Raw genomic sequence first — 20,749 nt, forward strand, 5'->3', positions numbered from 1 at the left:
ACCTACTTCTGATCTCTCTCTGTCAAATAAATAAATAAAATCTTAAAAAAAAAAAAAAAAAAGGCTACCACAGGGACGCCTGGGTGGCTCAGTTGGTTAAGCGGCTGCCTTCGGCTCAGGTCATGATTCCAGCATCCTGGGATCGAGTCCCACATCGGGCTCCTTGCTCAGCAGGAAGCTTGCTTCTCCCTCTGCCTGCCACTCTGTCTGCCTGTGCTCACTCTCTCTGACAAAAAAAAAAGGGGGGGGGGCTACCACAAAGTGTTATAAGCAGTTAAATGCAAAATTGGAACTGTTAGAAGTCAGGTGCAATGAGGGATGTCCCTGGCTTAAAGGTGCTCAGGCAGCAAAGTGGGACAGAATCCCAGGTTGGAGAGTGGGGCCTCAGGATCCCTGGGTTCACAAGAAGTATGGGGTCCCTGAGAGTGGCAGATTTCTCAGGTACTGGAGTGGAGAAACTAGCTGAAGACAGTGAGTCTAGGCACCAAATCTCTCCTCTGTGTTGCTGTAAACTGTGAACCACTACATGGTCTTGTGACTCTCTAGGCAGGGGCCCAGGAAAAGGCAGGAAGACTCCATCCCTCCTCTGGGAGGAATGGCATGGGTTTGTGCACAGGAGTCCGTAAAGTCTGGAGACTAGAAACTGGGTTACATGCCTCAGATAATAATGCTCAGTCACATACTAGGTAAATACAAAGTTCGAATGGAAGCCAGCGAGACAAGAGTGATTGCTTTTCTATGAGGGCTCACTGAAGAGTGGGGAGTGCAAACTTTAAGCTCCGGGGCTAGAGAGCAGGGTGCCACCATTTTCATTCCCCCATTGGTGTTGAACGCCTTCAGGGAGAAAAACAGAGCCATATAGAGTAATCTGGAGCTGTTGCACTGAGCCTGGCTGCCTCACAAGGGAAGCTCAATTCCACAAGGGCAAGGACACTTGAGAATCAGTACAACAGGCCCCTCCCCCAGAGGGCCAGAAGGAACAACTAACAAGCCAAGTTTACAGAGAGAACTGCAAAACTTCACTCTTGGGATAAACAGTATATAGTTTTTTCATATTATTCTTTAGTCTTTCAGGTTTTTTTCAGCTATTTTATTTTTTCAATTTTTATTCTTTTAAAATTTTTATGTATATATATACACAATGTACACTTAAAAATATTTTGGTTTCCTTTCCTTTCCTTTTATTTTATTTTTGTTTATATATAAAAGTTTTCCTTTCTTTCCTATTTTGAGATCTAGTTTCTTTTAACAAACAGACCAAAATACAGCAAAGATCTAGTTTAGTGTTTTGTCCTGTTTCATTTTTTGTTTGATTTTTTTTCTTATTTTGATTTTTTTTTCTTCTGGTTTGTTTTGTTTGTATTTTTCTGGTGTTGTTACTTTTGTCTCTTCTTTCTCTTTCTTCTATTCTTTTCCAGACATAATTACAGAGGGAGAAACTCACCCCAAAAGAAAGGAGGTAGTATCCAATACAGATAAAAATAAAATGTGAGAATTAGGGGTGCCTGGGTGGCTCAGTGGGTTAAAGCCTCTGCCTTCAGCTCAGGTCATGATCTCAGGGTCCTGGGATCGAGCCCCGCATCGGGCTCTCTGCTCAGCGGGGAGTCTGCTTCCCTTCCTCTCTCTCTCTGCCTGCCCCTCTACCTACTTGTGATCTCTGTCTGTCAAATAAATAAATAAAATATTTTTTAAAAAATGTGAGAATTAGAATTCAAAACAACAATTATAAAGATACCAGCTGGGCTTGAAAAAAAACATAGAAGAACTAGACAATCTCTTACTATAGAAATAAAAGAACTAAAATCTTATCGGGCCAAAATTAAAAATGCTATTACCTAGATGCAGTCACAAATGGAAGCTCTAACAGGGAGGATAAATGAGGCAGAAGAGAGAGTCAGTGATATAGAAGACAAAATGATGGAAAATAAGGAAGCTAAGAAAGAGAAGAGCAGCTACTGGATCATGAAGGGAGACTTGGAGAAATCTGCAGCACCATAAAGAAAAATGATATCTGGATAATAGGGGTCCCAGAAGATGAAGAGTGAGAAAGAGAGGCAGAAGGTTGTTTGAACAAATTATAGGGGTGCCTGGTGGTTCAGCTGGTTGGGCATTTACCTTCAGCTCATGTCATGGTCCCAGGGTCCTGGGATCAAGCCCTGCATGGGGTTCCTTGCTCAGTGGGAAGCCTGCTTTTCCCTTTTCCTCTACCCTTCCTCCCAGCTTGTATTCTCTATCTCTCTCTCAGATGAACAAATAAAATCTTAAAAACAAAAACAAAAACAAAAACAAAACAAACAAGTTACAGCTGAGACCTTTCCTAATCCAGGGAGGAAACAGGCACCCAAGTCCAGGAGGCAAAGAGAACCTCCTCCCTCAAATATCAACAAAAATAGGTCAAAACCATTACAAATTAATAATAAAGCTTGTATATTTCAGAGATAAAGAGAAAATCCTGAAAGCCACTCAGGACAAGAGGTCCTTAACCTACAAGGGTAGAAACACAAGGTTGGCAGCAGACCTGTCCACAGAGACTTGGCAGGCCAGAAAGGACTGGCATGATATATTCATCGTGCTAAATGGGGAAAATATGCAACCAAGAATACTTTATCCAGAAAGAGAAATATTAGGAATTTTTATTAGGAATAAAATTTAGGAATAGAAGAGAAATAAAGAGTTTCCAGGACAAACAAAAACTAAAGAAGTTCATGAACACTAAATCAGCTCTGCAAGAAATATTAAAGGTGATCCTTTGAGCAAAGAGAGGACCCAAAGATAACAAAGATCAGACAGGAACAGAAGGAATCTACAGAAACAGCAACTTTAAGATAATACAATGACACTAAACTCATATCTTTCAATAATTACTCTGAATATAAGTATACTAAATTCTCTAATCCAAAGACATAAGGTATCAGATTCGATAAAAAACAAGACCCAATGATATACAAGAGACTATAAGAGACTCATTTTAGACCAAAGACACCTCCAGATTGAAAGTGAAGGGGTGGAGAACCATTTATCATGCTAATGGATATCCAAAGAAAGCTGGAGTAGCAATCCTTAGATCAGACAAACCACATTTTAAACCAAAGACTGTAGTAAGAGATGAAGGACACCATATCATAACAAAAGTGTCTATACAACAAGATCGAACAATTGTGAATATTTCTGCCCCTAATTTGGAAGCAGCCAAATATATAAACCAATTAATAACAAAATTAAAGAAACATACAGATAATAATACAATAATAGCAGGGGACTTGAACACCCCACTCACAGCAACAGATAGATCATAAGTAGACAATCTACAAGGAAACAAGAGCTTTGAATGATACACTGGACCAGATGGATGTCATAGACATATTCAGAGCATTCCATCCTAAAGCAACAGAATACACATTCTTCTTGAGTGCACATGGAACATTCTGCAGAATAGATCACATACTGGGTCACAAATCAGATCTCAAATTGTATAAAAAGACTGAGATTATATTATACATATTTTAGACCACAATGCTTTAAAACTTGAACTCAATCACAAGAGAAAATCTGGAAGAAACACAAATACATGGAGGTTAGAGAGGTTAAAGAATAAATGGGTCAACCAAGAAATTAAAGAAGAATTAAAAAAATACATGGAAACAAATGAAAATAAAAACACAACTGTTCAGAACCTTTGGAATGCAGCAAAGGTGGTCCTAAGAGGGAAGTATATAGCAATACAAGCCTTTCTCAAGAAACAAGATAAGTCTCAAATATACATCCTAACATCACACCTAAAGAAGCTGGAAAAAGAACAACAAATAAAGCCTAAATCCAGCAGGAAAGGAGAAATAATAAAGACTAGAGCAAAAATTAATGAAATAGAAACCAAAAGAACAGTAGAACAGATTGACAAAACCAGGAGCTCCTTCTTTGAATTAGTAAGATCGACAGACCCCTAGCCAGACTTATCAAAAAGAAAAGAGAAAGCCCCCCACAATCATGAATGAAAGAGGAGAGATCACAACCAACACCAAAGAAACACAAACAGTTGTAAGAGAATATTAAGAACAATGTATGTCAACAAACTGGGCAATCTGGAAGAAATGGATGCATTCCTAGGAACATATAAACTACCAAAACTGAAATAGAAATAGAAAATATGAATAGACCCATAACTAGAAAAGAAATTTAATCAGGAATCAAAAGTCTCCCAACAAACTAGAGTCCAGGGCCAGATGGCCTCCAAGTGAAGGCCTACCAAACATTCAAAGAAGAACTAATACCTATTCCTCTGAAACTATTCCAAAAAATAGAAATGGAAGGAAAATTTCCACACTCTTTCTATGAGGCCAGTACTACCTCGATTCCAAAACCAAAGACCCCATCAAAAAGGAGAATTACAGACAATATCACTGATGAACATGGATGCCAAAATACTCACCAAGATACTAGTTAATAGGATCCAGTAGGATATTAAAAAGATATTCACCACAACCAAAGTAGGATTCATTCCTGGGCTGCAAGAGTGTTCACATCCACAAATCAATGAATGTGGTACATGACATTAATAAAATAAAGAATAAGAACCATACAAGCCTCTCAATAGATGCAGAAAAAGTGCCTGACAAAATACAGCATTTTCTTGATAAAAACTCTCCACTCTGTAAGGACAGAGGGAACATACCTCAATAAAATATAAGCCATATATGAAAAGCCCATAGCAAATACCATCCTCAGCAGGGAAAAACCGAGAGCTTTTCCCCAAAGGTCAGGAAGATGACAGGGATATCCAGTCTCACCACTGCTGTTTAACATAGTACTGGCAGTTCTAGCCTCAGAAATCAGATAACAAAAACAAATAAAAGGGATCCAAATCAGCAAAGAAGTCAAACTTTCACTCTAAGCAGCTGACATGATACTCTATGTAGAAAACCTTAAAGACTCCACTAAAAAATTGTTAGAACTGATATAGGAATTCAGCAAAGTAACAGGATATAAAATCAAAGCACAGAAGTCAGTCACATTTCTATACACTAACAATGAGGTAGAAGAAAGAGAAATCAAGGAATCAAGCCTTACAATTGCACCAAAAATCATAAGATACTTAGGAATAAATCTAACCAAAGGGGTAAAGGATCTGTACTCTGAAAACTATGGAACACTTATGAAGTAAATTGAGGAAGACACAAATAAATGGAAAAATACTTCACGCTCATGGATTGGAAGAACAAATGTTCAAATGTCTATACTAACCAAAGCAATCTAAACATTCAATGTAATCCCTACCAAAATACCATCAGCATGTTTCATAGAGCTGGAACATATAGTCCTGAAATTTCTATGGAAACAGAAAAGACTCTGAGTAGCCAAAGGAATATTGAGAAGGAAAACCAAAGCTGGAGGCATCACAATTTCAGACTTCAGGCCATATTACAAAGCTGTAATCATCAAGACAGTATGGTAGTGACATAAACAGACACACTGATCAATGGATCAGAATAGAGAACCCAGAAATGGACCCTCAACTCTATGGTCAACTAATCTTTGACAAAGCAGGAAAGAATGTCCAGTGGATAAAAGTCTCTTCAACAAATGGTGTTGGGAAAATTGGACAGCCATATTCAGAATAATAAAACTGGACCACTTTCTTACACCATGCACAGACTCAAAATGGATGAAAGACGTAACTGTGAGACAGTTCTCTTGCCTTTGGAGATGTATCTAGCAAGAAGTTGTTGCTGCCTGTGTTCTCTTCCAGGAGAAAAAGCAAAAATGAACAATTGGGACTTCATCAAGATAAAAGCTTTTGCACAGCAAAGTAAACAGTCAACAAAACCAAAAGGCAACCTACGGATTGGGAGAAGATATTTGCAAATGTTTTGTCAGATAAAGGGCTTCTATACAAAATCTCTGAAGAACCTATCAACACCCCAAAACCAAAATATCCAATCAAGAAATGGGCAGAAGACATGCACACAGACACTTCTCCAAATTAGACATCTGAATGGCCAATAGACACATGAAAAAAATGCTCAATATTACCTGGCATCAGGGAAATACAAATCAAAACCACAGTGAGATACCACCTCACATAGGTAAGAATGGCTAAAATAAAAAAACTTAGGAAACAACAGATGTTGGCAAGGATATGGAGAAAGTGGAACCCTCTTTCATTGCTGGTGGGAATACAAACTGGTGCAGCCACTCTGGAAAACAGTATGGAGGTTCCTCAAAAAGTAAAAATAGAGCTGTACTATGACCCAACAAGTGCACTAGTAGGTGTTTACCCAAAGTATACAAACATAGTGATTCGAAGGAACACATACACTCCAATGTTTATAGCAGCAATGTCCACAATAGTCAAACTATGGTAAGAGCCCAGATGTCCATGAGCAGAAGAATGGATTAAGAAGATATGGTATATATATATATCACTCAGCCATCAAAAAGAATGAAATCTTGCCACTTCAGTCATATATGGATTTCACTCACATGTGGAATTTAAGAAACAAAGGAGACAAACATAAGGGAAGGGAAGGAAAAATAAAACAAGACAGAATCAGAGAGGGAAACAAATCCTAAAATACTTAATTATAGGAAACAAACTGAACGATGCTAGACAGGAGGTGGGCAGGGGATGGATTAACTGAGTGATAGACATTACAGAGGGCACTTAAGTAATGAGCACGAGGTGTTGCATGCAACTGATAAATCACTCAATTCTACCTCTGAAACTAATAATACAACAATATACGTTAATATGAAAAAATAAAAAATAAATAAATAGTAAAAGTTCTTGAGGGCTAGGCACAATATTACTTCAGGTACTCAAAATATTTGTTGACAATCAATTTTCGTTTGAGTCAGAGATCCTGCCTTAACTAAAACTTTGAAAGTTCCTTATAAATATGAACATGCTTTTTAGATAGCAATTCTGAATACTTTTAGATATTGTTACAAATATTTAGTTTAAAATTTAAGAGCATATATATTAAGGAAAAATGTTTGACTCTGTCTATCAATATTACTGAAGTCTCAGAAAGTATCAAAATAATTATTCTCTTTCACTTTCAGTCCTAAGTATGAAAACATCTGATGCTAACCATGGTACTTCTCTTAAAAGTTTTTGTTGCTTCTGGTTGCCTAGACTTATTTTGTTGTACAAGGCTTTTTATATTCTGTCCTTAATCTACCACTCAAATAAAATATTTTACCACTCCTTATACTTCTAGCCACAATGAAATTCTTAACCATTGTTTATACACTACATGGAATGGACCCAAATTCACATGCTGAAATCCTAATCCCCAGTGTGGTATCACCTATGAGAGGTGATGATGTCATGAGAGTGGAGTCTTCATGAATGGGAATAGTGCTCTTAAAAAGAGACCCCAGAGAGAACTGTTGTTCCTTCTGCCATGTGAGGACACTGAGAAGATGAACATTTATGAATTGGGAAGAGGGACCAACCAGACACTGAATCTGGTAGGATCCTGAACTTGTCGCAGCCTCCAAATAAGAAATAAATGGCTGTTGTTTAAGCCACGCAGTCTATGGTATTTTTGTTATAGTAGCTTGAACAAACTAAGATACCATGTTAGGACATTTGTAAATTCTCTGTGCCTTTTTATTTGCCATTTAAATTTTCTGTTTTTCTCTCTCCCACTCCCCTGCCACTTTTTTTGGCCTGGTAAGCTCCTATTCATTCTTCAAGACCCAGTTTGAATGTTATCTCCTCTGAGAAGTCTTCAGGGATTTTCTAAAGGCAAAGTGAATGTTACTGTCTATTGTATGACTGCTTTCCCAAATAGGTAGTAAACTGCAGGACATGAGGGAAACTGTTTTATTAATCTTTGTATTCTCATCGCCTGGCTCAGAATGGGAGCTTACTGAATGCTTAATGAATGGAAGAATATCTTGTCAGTCTCTGAGAAACACAGTTGTCTTCCCACCTAAATATAGCCATTTATAATTTTTCTGTAGCCATAATATAATAGTGAGGAATGTGAGGTTATCCTGACATTTTCAAGGCCTCCATAGTTATATTTTTGAATTAAAAAAAAAATCCTGATCCACAGCTTCTTAGAAAGAACTTTTAAAGTATCTTTCTGTAATTCCTTGAGCATATAAAAATTTCTGTATTTTATTTTCCTCTAGAGAGAACTGAACATTTAGAAAGCAATTTACAAAGTAGAAGCAACTTAAACAAAACAAATGGTTGAAGGAAAAAAGAGGCAAACCAAACAACAGATTCTTCACTATAGAGAATAAACTGGTGGCTACCAGAGGGGAAGTAGGTGTGGGGATGAGTAAAACAGAGGAAGGGAATTAAGAGTACACTTACTGTGATGAGCACTGAGAAAATACAGAACTGCTGAATCATTATATTGCACACCTAAAACTAATACAACACTGTAGGTTAATTAAACTAAAATTTTAAAAAAATTTTAAAAAGGAAAAGCAACTTACTTTGTTTCGATCTTGTACAACCAATATTTTTCCAGTATTTTCATCAAATACAGCTCCTGTTGGGGGAAAAGTAAAAGATAATTGAGAAATATTTCTTTCACCTTGGACTCCTCCCATATGCCTATCTGTGGTCACCAAAATCATACCCATCCTGGAAGGCCTAGATAAATTACTACCTCATCCATGGACACTTTTAAAATCTCTCCAGCAATAAACTGCTCAGCTTCTCAGGTTCTTTTAACAACCTGGAATACTAATGATGGTTCTAGCATATGCTAAATTGTAGGATAACCAGTCCCATAAATTTCTTCTCTAGATCATCTATTCTTGATGGTACATAGATAAAGAGATTTATTTTTCTATCCTTCCGTAGCACTTATTTTAATGTCATATTTTAAGTGCTTAAAAACATTTATTGAATAAATGAAGTGACTTTTCTATTCTCATTTTTATTCCTTGTATAGAACATGGGTTGTGCCCCTGATAATCTAAGTCTCAAATATCTCAATATTCAGTTCAGGATCTCCCTGAAGCCACTTACATGTATGTATTTTTTTTTTTATCATGTGTGTATATGACTTTTATAACATACCAATATGTTGCTTTGGGATAACTGTTTATTTTATATATGTCCTAAGTTCTAATCCTTTCATTTATTCATTCAGTATATACACTGCCAAGCATACTACACATTTGGCTAGACGTTAGGGACTCAAATAAAGAAGGTCTATTAGTTTTTTGACAATCCTGGGTCAAAAATATAAATGATACCTTAATGATTTGCATTAAATCCTTTAAATGCTATAATTTAAAAATATTTATATTTACATAATATGAGGAAATATTGTTAAAAAGATATATTCTACACACCCTTTTAAGATTAATTAAGTTCCTATATATAATACTTATGGATTCTTTATATAGTAATTGACCCCTGTTATATGTCAGGCATTTATTGAGGTCTAGGGATATAGTGGTAAACAAAACAAAATATCCTAAGTGGGCTTACATTCTGGTGTGTGTATGAGAAGGTAACAAATTATATAGAACATGAGGAGACAATGCTATGTAGAAATAAAATACAGAAAGGTATACGTATATATAACACAAGGAAGGGCAAATTTCTCTGAAATGAAAACTGCACATTTTAGTGTTTAAAAAAAGGAAAACCACTAAGTGAGATATAATTAACATTAATGCTGGCTTCCATTAGAAAGAATAAACTATAATTTAACTGGACTTTATAAGGGTTAGAATGCCAAAGAAATGTCAAGGAAACCTACTCTTAAATTTTTAATAACTTGTGATTACTCAAATTGCAATTTTCCCTAATGAATTATAAACAAGAGCAAAATACTTCAAAGACAAAATCAGCAAAGCTAAAGTACAATGCGAGCGACCCCTGCTGGTCACAACTTAAAAGATAAATAAACACAAATAGATCAGGGATTAAAGAGAGATTATTACTTTATTATGATTAGTCAGGTACTGTGCTAAGTGCTTTATGCACATTATCCTCACAATACTCATGTGAGTGGTATCATTTTTAGTGCTTATATTCACACAGCCCTAAAACTGTCTGGATTCTGAGCTGGTATTTGCACTATGCAAGTGTCCCTTCCCTACACAACTGTGCTCTCTGGGGACTTAAGTTTCTAAGAGCTATCTAATCATTCAAGAAATATTTATCTACTTTATGCCAGACACTATCTTGAACCTGACAAGACAGTGGTGGAAAAGACAGAATACCTGTCTTCACAGACTTTATATTATTGTGGGGGAAATTAAGTACATGGTATAATTTTAGATTGTCATGGGTGCTATATAGAAAAACAGACCTGGATAAAGGGGCCACGAATGATGAGACTGGCATGCAGGAGGACTGTATTTTAGAGAGGAAGGTCAGGAGACTTTTGAGATGTTGGAGCAGAAACTTCAGCTCTAAAGAGCTAGATAAAGCCCTGGCAAAGACCATTACAGGAAGAGGAGCCAATAGGTGTTAAAGCTCCGAGGCAGACACAAGCTCGCTGTGTCTGAAGAACAGTAACAAAACCATAGCTCACTCCATTCCAGTGTAGGGGAGGAAAGATTTTTCCTCTACCCGCTTAGGTTATGTATCTAGGGCTGTGAACTGAGCTGACAGAATGTCTTCTGTCAGATTAATGGAGAAAAAAAATACATATTTTTTTAATTTATTATATTTACATATATATGATTTCATATTTACATGGACTGGCTGGTGATGGAAGATGATTAAAAGGAGTGAAAATCCCAAAAAAGTGTTTAAGCCCAGGGGCATATATATATCATTTTAACAAAGAGCAATGAATTATGGAGCCAAGACAAAAGAAAAAGGGGGTTGGGATAAGGGAGGTAAATGGTAGGAAAATGACTAGGACATATATAGGGGCAAATTAGGGATACAAGAGTTATTTTAATAAGGTTTATTTGTATAGACTCGACTTGGTGTCAGCTCGCCATCTTCCATAAGAATGTCTCCTCTTCCTGGTACAAAAAATTTATGCCCTGCTTTTAGGTTAAAAAAAAAAAAAAAGACCCTTCCTGTATCTAGTATTTCTTGAGCTCAAAATAATCAATATGGCAGATATTCAGAGTGGTGTATTTTGTGGTGATATGTTCATCTGCTATACCTACCTCCTGTTGCTTAGAACAATAAATGTCAATTATTTTCCCTTCACCTAAAAAATGCTATACCTTTTCAAAACAATTTCTTATATGATTTCATTGCCACCCCTAATAGCCACTTCATATCCTAGTTATACTTCAAGACTGTTCAAATTCCAGATCTCTCATTGCCTGAACTCCTACAGTATATCTTATCTATAATACATACTATAGTATTTAGTTACAAACAAGGGCTTCATAGTATACTCTTTATGCATATATTACTAATTCTGTAGTAATAACTGGATTTAAAAGTCTAATTTAAAAAGACTGTACCAATGAATTGATAATTGCATGACTTTCTAATGAAGTGTGAGGGTGTCATCAAATTGCCAAGTAGTCTTTTGAAGTAGAGTAGAACGGAAATTTCTATGTCTCTATTTGTTAAAAGTGAGTGAGATCATGGATACAGAAAACATTAGGCATCCTTGAACAACTCCTTTTTAACCTCAAAGGTGTACACTACCTTTGAAAACGCTTGTAAGTTGTATGAAGGCAAATAAAATTATTAGTTAACTTACTAGCTTACATATAATACTGCTTTCATTTAAGTCATCAGGAGTCTTTACTATTTCACTTTTCCTGGAAGTCTAAGAATTTTCTTAGCCCTGGTTCTCAAAGGACGGTCTAGGGACCAGAATTAACATTACTAGTAGCAGCAAAGAATTTATTAGAAATGCAAATTTTCTGGCAACATCCCACACCAGCTGAATCAGAAACTCTTAGATGTGGGGCCCAGCAGGGTGTTTTCAGCAAGTCCTCCAGGTGATTTTGATGCACCCTACAATTTGAGAACTCCAGTCTTAACCTGGAGCGAATTTCGCAAGACCACATCTTTGGAGTTAATCATTGGCTTGAAAAATCCATAATATACTTAAATTGTGTATCTTAAACAACTGTTTAATGCAAATATCCTTAAGAAGTAATGCCCAAATAAAAATTCTGCTTTCCTTTACCTTAAATTTCACCTAAAAGTTATCTTATACTTAATACACTTACATAATTAGTACTAATATGTTTTACCATAATGACTTACTCCTGATCCTAATTCAGTGTTAATATTTGAATACTGAAGTTCAAATACCTATGTAAAAATTTTGAAAATTATCCTCTGGAAAACTAAACACCAAACTTGCTTGGTGTGCTGCCCTCTGCTGATTTGTAAGACAAACTTCTGTTTAAAGCACTCCTTAATAATCCCAAAGATCAAGCTGTTCATTACACATGAATAAAATACCACTTAGCTGTAAGAAAAAATTGGGTGAAACCGCTAAAAGGTCAATTTTACTGTTAGTTTGAAACTGACCTGCAACTCCTACTTGATGTGTAGCATATCCTGGTAATCTGCTGGGTCCCTCTCCCAGCCACAGTGTCAGCGTGGATGAATCCGATTCTGCATGGTGAAAGCAGAAACCCAGGGAAGCAGCAGGGGCAATAAATCGGCTTTGGAGGATAGGGATGTGCAGCCATACTGCTATCCTACCTTCTGATCTCCATTGCTGTATTGCAGCTAAAATGCAGATGAGGATAAAAATCTGTAAACATTTTCCAGTGAAAAGAGTCGAAGAAATAAAAAACTCATTTCAGGTATCACCCCTTCCAAATAGCCATCCTAAAACATCCACCTCCCTTAGTCGTTAGCTAGGAAGGGTTGGGGGAGGGGAATCCTAAAATGCTCTGCTTATATGACAGCACAGGAGCTATGTTTTATTGTAATTAGTACTTTGTTATGGGATTTTTCCAGCAGACTGAATTCCTTGAGGATAGAGTTAGTAATTCATATCACCTGACACACTGCGTGGCGCATAACTGATGTTCAATATTTGTAGAATGAACAAAAAAACTTGATTTAAACAAAATAAATTGCTGTTCCCTTTAATCCTTATTTTAATCTTTATAAATGACTCTTATGGGCTTCTACTTACACTTTAAGAGTTCTGTCATAATATTTTTGGCTTATAAATTTCAAGGTGGTTAAAACTCTACGGTTTTTTTTTTTTTTTAAAGATTTCATCTATTTATTTGACAGACAGAGATCACAAGTAGGCAGAGAGGCAGGCAGAGAGAAAGATGAAGGGAGGCAGGCTCCCTGCCCAGTAGGGAGCCCGATGCCTGTGCTGATGCTGGGCTGGATCCCAGGACCCTGGGATCACAACCTGAACCGAAGGTAGAGGCTTTAACCCACTGAGCCACCCAGGAACCCAAACTCTACGTTTTTAATAACGTATACTAGTCCTAGAAAAAAAAATGAAAATATAATGAAAAAATCAAAACTTATCTTACTAGCATGAAGAGATAAAAACTTAAATTTTGACATTTTTCCATGAATATAATTTTGGAATTTATATCACACCATATATAATTTACAGCATATCTTTTACTATTTATTGTAAACTATTTATTGTAAACATTTTGCTGTCATTAAAATTTGTAAGGAACGTAAGTTTTTAATGACAGTATAATTTTCCTCAGATAAGTACACCAAAAACTATTTAACAAACCTCTTACTCCTGGATAGATTATTTCTACTTTATAAATAATAACCAAGATAAACGTAGATTTTTGTTTTGACTTCTGTAAATTCTCTTAAGATTGAACCAGAAGAAAAAGATGCCAATATTTGGTCCTCACTAAGCTCCAGACACTGTATATATATTATCTTGTTAAGTTCTCACAGCTTGAAAGGCAAGTATTATCACCCCTAATTTATGGGTGAAGAATACAGTAGTATTCTCAGATTGTTTTCTCCATCAATCACCTCATTTAATCTTTACAATAATCTTGCAAATTGTGTGCATGTGTGGTGGTGGGAAGGTTTGATTATTCATTTAATGGTTAATTTCTTTTTCCGCCTCTTCTCTTCTCCAGCTGTGCAGTGACTCCCTGTTAAGGACCATGTTCTCTACTTCTTTAAAAGGCAGTGGATCTAATACAGTGACAAACACAGGGGAGCCTTTCACAAAAGCTGCTTGATTTGGGACTATGGAGTCAGATCCTTCTCACCCATCTCTCTCTGATTTAAATCTTTTAAAAATTGATTTACAATTACATAAAGGGCACAAATCTTAAGTGTACATTTAAGGAGTTCTGACACATACATACACCTGTGTAACACACTCCAGTAAAGATTACAGAACATTTTTATGACCCCAGGAAATTCCCATATCCTCCCTAATCATTCTAATCAAGTGAAAAGCTAGTTTGACTTAATAACAAAATTTGCACTAGCTCTTAGAGGCCGCATAATGCATTAACAACAGATTCCAGAGCCAAGGGAAATTAATCTCTCTGTGCCTCAGTACCATTACCTTTAAAATAAAGGTAACAGTATTTACCTCAGAGTTGTTATGAGGATTAAATGAATTAATATTTGTAAAGTTTTTAAGTGTCTAGCAATAGGAATTCATAAATGCAATAGAATATTTTATTTAAAAAAACTATAAAAAGTATATAGCACTATGTAGATTATAAATTAGTTTCCTATAATTTATCTTTGATCACCACATGTATCCAGTAAAATAATTAGGGTTGGCATTATTCACCTAAGCAACCTAAGAGGCCAATATTTTTAGTGGTGGTTTGCCTAATGGCTAAGCACCCGTCAGAACCCGGGACCTGAAATCTGGATGTGTGACTTTAAATCCAACACCCACGCTTTGCATTTTAGACTAAGGAAGTGCTTTAACTGCCTGGCCACTGACAAGTAACAAGTCTGTGCAATAAACACCTGTGTCTTCCCACACATCGGTAGATACATTAAAGGATGAACATTCGCTTGATTCTTCTATGGCTGATACTGTTGGAGTCAGCAATTATTCACAAGCAGGAGAGAAAATGCGGTGAAGAGGCAAGTAGTTTGGGAAGGAAAATGATTAAAGAATGAACTAGCTGAATTATATTTACATAAATGCTCATTTGCCATATTCCTCATTATCTGAAGTTTTGAGTGACAGGATCTCTCCAATGCTGAATTTCCGTGCTAGGCCTTCAAGTCGAATAGAAGAACCTAATCACCGGCTTCTCTGAAAGTGAAAGCGCCTCCATCTAAGCTGTCTTTCCTATCTTTAGACTTAAGTTCAAGGAAAGCAGAGAGTTTTCTTATTGAAGACTGAAAGCGCCCACTACCCTCCCTGGTTAATCATAAAAGATTTGTTGCTTTGTCTCTAGCAAACTCCAGTTCTTGCAATAGGCCCCAGTCATGGCATTGCTAAGTCCTGTTGGGTTTAACCTGTTTATGGTCACCTGTACTTGCTCTAACCCAACTCCCTTGATGCGTCAGCCTGACCCAACTCTCTTTCCAACAGTGAATTTAACCAAAACCCACAATAATAAGAAGTACCTTTCCATTACACATACAACACAATTGGTCCATTCATTCACCAACCCCTCTGGTCCATTCATTGTTCACCACCCGTAGAGCTTTGTCTCGGGCAAAGTGCCCTGCAGAATTAAGTCCCGGTAAATATTAACACTACTGAGCGCATGTGGTAGAGGCCAAGCTACGCACATTATATGCATTACCCTACGGAACCCCCCAGCAACCCTGTGCGTTACTAACCGGTTTTATGGAAGAGTAAATGATAGTTTACAGAACTTGCCGAAGGTCACACACTAGGAAGTTGATGAGAAACTAGGGCTGCCGATCAGCAAGTCTGGAATAGTTACAATTTCAACCAAGTGCCTCAGAAACCTCCCTGCGAAGGGCCCAAGAAAGGAAACAGGGGAAATTGGTACGGGTCATGCCTGCCCTCTCTCCCTAGGACTCGGTACTTGATTGACGGAGACCGTGTTAGGTGGATGGGGGCCCCGGTTACTTTATTAGAAAGGTTCCGGAGCCAGGGAACCCCATGGCCCAGGCACACTTGCCCTGCAAGCGCCTCTGGAATGAGGCGGCGTCCAGGCGGTCCAAGGCGCCGCGCCGTGCCAGGCGCACCGAGACGCCCCCGAATCTGTCCAGCTCTCCCCGCAGTTCTTCCGCTCCGGCGGGGGGGTCCCACCTGCAACGCGGACCGCCCGAAGCCCCGCGGTGGCCGGACAACAGCCTCGCGCTGCGGATTCGCAGGAGCACTACGCGCCGAAAACTCCTGCTAGTTAGAGGCAGCATTTGCGCGTTGGCGTCCCACCGCTAGCTCGGCCCTTAAATCAAGTTTCCTTGGAGTTCCCAGAGCGGAGGTCGCTCCCGTAAATATTAGAAGAGTGTCATCCGAAAGTTGTGCTAACGTTACAGCATTTTTTTTTTCCCCCGGCGCTATACGGAAGTAACCGCGAAGTCCTGTCCACCAGCTCCTCTCAGAAGTTTGCCCGGTTCCAGGAAAGCCAGAGAGAAACTTTTCCACCACTTTCTTTTTCTAGTTTAAGTCAACAGACGTTTGTTCAGGGATAGGAAAGGCGGGAAGAAGCACTGCGCTCCACTTGGGGGATTACGGTGGAGGGCGGAGTCTCGTTGACTTCTGCCCCGGAAGTTTTTCTTCCAGAGACTCGAGCACGTTGAGCAGGCTTTGCTGCAGCCTTTCCTAGGCTTCCTTGTGATCATGTCTTCCAAAAAGAACAGAAAACGGCTGAATCAAAGCGCAGACAATGGTTCAACCTCGCCCTCTTCTGCTTCTACTCTTTTGGGGCCCTCGGCATCTTCTGCTGGGCCAGGAGCGGCGGCAACGGCCGGGATTCTGGTTGTGACCAACTTCTTAGAAAAGGGTAAAGCGTTTTGGGTGGAGGCGGAGGGGCGGCAACTTGAGATGTAGACCTTTAGGTGATGCCGCCTTTAAGGTGCTGAGGCTTTTGAAAATTGGGCACAGAGGTGTGACAGTGGCACGCAAGTGTGTACACCCGAAGTCGTGCCTGCAGAAACGGCTTATCCGTGGATAAGTCACGCCATCACTTTTGTAAATTGTTTTGAATTTGTAAATTGAGCTTGAAACAACTTTTCCTCGTTTAAGATTTACGACACATTTAACTGCAAAATTACTTAAAACTACGAGCATAGGATATATATACCAGAAAATTAAACAGTTCAGTAAAGATGTGGATCCATCTTTCCTAAGAGAGATTAATGTGTCTCCAAGAATGAAAGACTTCAGGATTTGTTCTTTTACACAGATTCTAGTATTTAATAACAGCTACTGATTACATAGTATTGTTGTCAGTAGTTTGGGTATGTCACAGACATATCTCGTTTAACCTTCATAGGAGCCCTGGAAGATGGATGCTGTATTATTATGCCTATTTGAGAGAGAAAGAATAGTTAATGTGATTGGCTCCAGGTTCCACAGGTGCCAACTGCCAGGCAGAATTTGACTTTAAAGCCTTTATCCTAAGTCAGAGCTCCCTTGAGTTAGGAGAACGGATTTATCTGAAAATTTAGTTGTTAAAGCTTCTATGTGTGGAAACGGTGTCATAGCTTTGAAAAAATGGAACACCAGCTAAACTGGGGGCAAGAATTTTATGTCTAATATACACCCTAATGACAATCTTAGTATTAGCACGGTGTTTTCAGTCTCATTTAAGGATCAGAGGATAACTTCTTCTGGCCTGCATATTTAATCTTTCAACTGGATCCTTCCCATTGAAATTTAAACCTGCCGATTTCTCTAACATCTTAAAACAAAAGTCCCACATTTTCTTCTTACCACCACCCTACCTCTTTCCATTCTTTCATTTCCAAATTTCTTCTCTTTTTTTTAGATTTTATTTTTAAGTAATCTCCCAACGTTGGACTTGAACTCAGAACCTGAGATCAAGAGTTGTAGGCTCTGCTGACCAAGCCAGCTAGGTGTACCTCATTCCCAAGTTTCATAAATGGAGGAGTCTCTCTCCTCATCTCTCACCTACTCGTTAGCCTATTAAAATTTTGACGTTTAAGTTCTGACAATATCCCATCATTCTATGGAAACTATCCCTGTCCTGGTCACTGATCATCTCCATGTTTATAAATATAAAGGACAGTTTTTCTTTACTTCCCTTACTTGACCTCTCAGCAACTTATGGCATTGTCTACCCTTTCCTTTTTCTTAAAACACTTTAATTTTGGGGAGTGCTTGGGTGGCTCAGTCAGTTAAGTGTCTGTCTTTGGCTCAGGTTATGATCCCAGGGTCATGGGATCAAGTCCCTCATTGGCTTCCCTGCTCAGTGGGAGGTCTGTTTCTCTCTCTTCTCTGGCCCCTCCACCTGACTTGTGCTCTCCCTCTCACTCACGCTAATAAAATCTTAAAAAAAAAAAAAAAAAAAAAACCACTTTAATTTTTGGTTATGTGCCCTTAACTTTCCTACTTTTTCTCCTACTTTCCTACTTTTTCTCCATCCTTTCGTTGGTAGGTAGATTTTCAGTTTCCTTTGCAGGCTCATTTTCTACTTGGCTGCCAAATGTTCCTCAGTTCTTAGTCCTAACACCCTTTTTTTTTTGGCAAGTTCATCCAATGTCCAGAGTTTTCCGTCTATATGCTAATCATTTTTTAATTTATATTTGTACTTTATACTATTTCTGAATCTTGGTTTGGGTATCTTCTAGACCAATACTATTTAAACTCTGTAGGTAAAGTTGTGTGTGTGTATTTGTTTGTTTAAAGATTTTATTTATTTATTTGGCAGAAAGAGACACAGGGAGAGAGGGAACAGAAGCAGGGGTGGGAGAGTGAGAAGCAGGCTTCCTGCCCAGCAGGGGGTCCGGTGCAGGGTTTTTATCCCAGGATGCTGGGCTCATCACCTGAGCCGTAGGCAGTTGTTTAATGACTGAGCCACCAGGCACTCCTAAAGTTTTAAAAATACTGTATGTAGGGGTCGGTTAAGCGTCTGCCTTCGGCTTAGGTCATGATCCCAGAGTCCTGGGATCCAGCCCCGCATCAGGCTCTCTGCTTAGTGGGGAACCTGGCTTCCCCTCTCCCTTTGCCCTTCCTTCAGCTTGTTCTCTTTCTCTCTCACTGATATGTCATAGCACAGTACTGTTGTAAAATACAGTAAAAAGAAATTACTAGAAAAATAAGTTCAAAAATAGAAATTTCTATTAGATTCAACAGATGTAGGATTACTCTGTCCAGTTGTAATAAAAGCTTCTAAACCCTTATTTGTTGTACTTACCCCATCATGACAGTAACAAATAGTTTGCTGACCACACTTTGTATAGCATTGTGCTGTACATCTTTTCTTGGATTTTTCTTCCTTTTTTTTTTTTAACATTTTATTTATTTATTTTTTTTAAAGCTTTATTTACTTATGAGAGAGAGAGAGAGAGAGAGAACAAGCTGCTGCTTGGTGTAGCCTACTGTCCCGGGAGATCTTGATCTTCCTTACATGGCCCCTTCTTGTTTCTTGACATTTTGCTTATACTTGTTCCTCAGATGGACTATGCTGCCCTCTGTTCAGACCTCTCTGTACAAGCCAGGAATTATTTTCTTTTTCATCTTTGTTTTGTTAATTCCTACTCTTCCTTTGGATCTGAATTTTTAAACATTACTTCCTTGGAGAAGCATTCTGTTTCTTCCAAATTAGATTCTGCATAATAGGCTCTCTCAGCACTCTTAGTCATTCTTTTTTTTTTTAGTCATTCTTGCATTGTATTAATTTTAGTTTAAAATTACACAGTTACTAAGTGATTGTTTAATAACTCTCTCATCCTATTAGATTTTAAGCTCTGTGAGGCCTAGGACCATCCACTTCTGTTTACTTTGTATCCCTAGTGCCTAAAATATTATCTGCTGTGAAGTAGGCACATAATAAATGTTTGCTGGATGAACCAATGAAGAGGTGATGGTTGTTTGAAATTACGTTTACTAATCTGGCACATGAAGTGCTCAATAAATATATAGTTAACCAATGGGGAAAGTGGATGTTGAGATGTATTTTTAAAGTACAGTATTGGAGCAATGCGGACTGCTGAAAGGAATTGTGTGGAATACAGCTTGAGTAGATTTGAATGCTGTGAGAAAATACATGGAGATATGTTAGGAAATAGGGCCAGTGGATGAGAATTTGAATGTGATTTTCATAAGGAGGAAGTGGAGGTATTTAGAGAACTTGTGATTTGTCCAACCCTGGTGCAGTGAATGTGCAGGACAGGCTGGAAGTAAGAGAAGAAAACCTAGAATCTTGCCAAGGATTTAATACATCTGTGAGGTACTTATCAAGAGGGAAGGGTAATTCATTAAGGTTTAGGAAGAGAGAAGTGGCAGAAACTGAACCTTATGTGATCACCAAAAGGATGCTTTGTTGTTATTGATGAGTAAACTTTGTAAGAGGCCTAATGCTCATAGAAAAGTTGAATTTCTTTTCAGCTTCATATTATGAAATATGCTTATTTTATAAATGCTCAGTACTGTTACTTTTAGCTCCATGAGATGCTTTGTTTTCCTAGATTTGTTCAGCTGATGACAGAAGGAAAGTACATATATGGGGTAGTTATTTTGTAGTGGCAAAAAATAATTAAATGAGACATGGTTCTTGGTTTTGCTTTCATTTGCTTTGTTCCTTTTAAATTACAAAGTAGTTGTGTATTTATTATTAAGGAACATTAATATTAGAGAACTATGATTATGGTATATGTGTCTAAAAATAAATTATTTTTTTAAATTTTTTTAAAGATTTTATTTATTTATTTGACAGAGAGAAATCACAAGTAGAT

At 37.8% G+C, this 20,749-nt stretch overlaps 2 protein-coding genes across 2 annotated transcripts in view; one reads left to right on the forward strand and one right to left on the reverse strand.

Annotated features, from left to right (window-relative positions):
• NUDT6 (nudix hydrolase 6) overlaps positions 1-16,416 on the reverse strand; it is a 47,457-nt gene extending 31,041 nt beyond the window's left edge. Inside the window, exons 1-3 of the mRNA XM_059378098.1 lie at positions 16,006-16,416; positions 12,446-12,649; positions 8,455-8,510 (exon numbers count right to left, since the gene is read on the reverse strand). Of these exons, the coding sequence (XP_059234081.1) occupies positions 8,455-8,510; positions 12,446-12,649; positions 16,006-16,243 (498 nt within the window). The 5' untranslated portion in view covers positions 16,244-16,416. The remainder of the gene's footprint in view (positions 1-8,454; positions 8,511-12,445; positions 12,650-16,005) is intronic.
• A 192-nt stretch (positions 16,417-16,608) lies between these two features.
• AFG2A (AFG2 AAA ATPase homolog A) overlaps positions 16,609-20,749 on the forward strand; it is a 327,091-nt gene continuing 322,950 nt past the window's right edge. Inside the window, exon 1 of the mRNA XM_059417577.1 lies at positions 16,609-16,876. Within this exon, the coding sequence (XP_059273560.1) occupies positions 16,671-16,876 (206 nt within the window). The 5' untranslated portion in view covers positions 16,609-16,670. The remainder of the gene's footprint in view (positions 16,877-20,749) is intronic.

Source organism: Mustela nigripes, chromosome 1 (genome assembly GCF_022355385.1).
Source record: "Mustela nigripes isolate SB6536 chromosome 1, MUSNIG.SB6536, whole genome shotgun sequence".
Taxonomy (NCBI): domain Eukaryota; kingdom Metazoa; phylum Chordata; class Mammalia; order Carnivora; family Mustelidae; genus Mustela; species Mustela nigripes.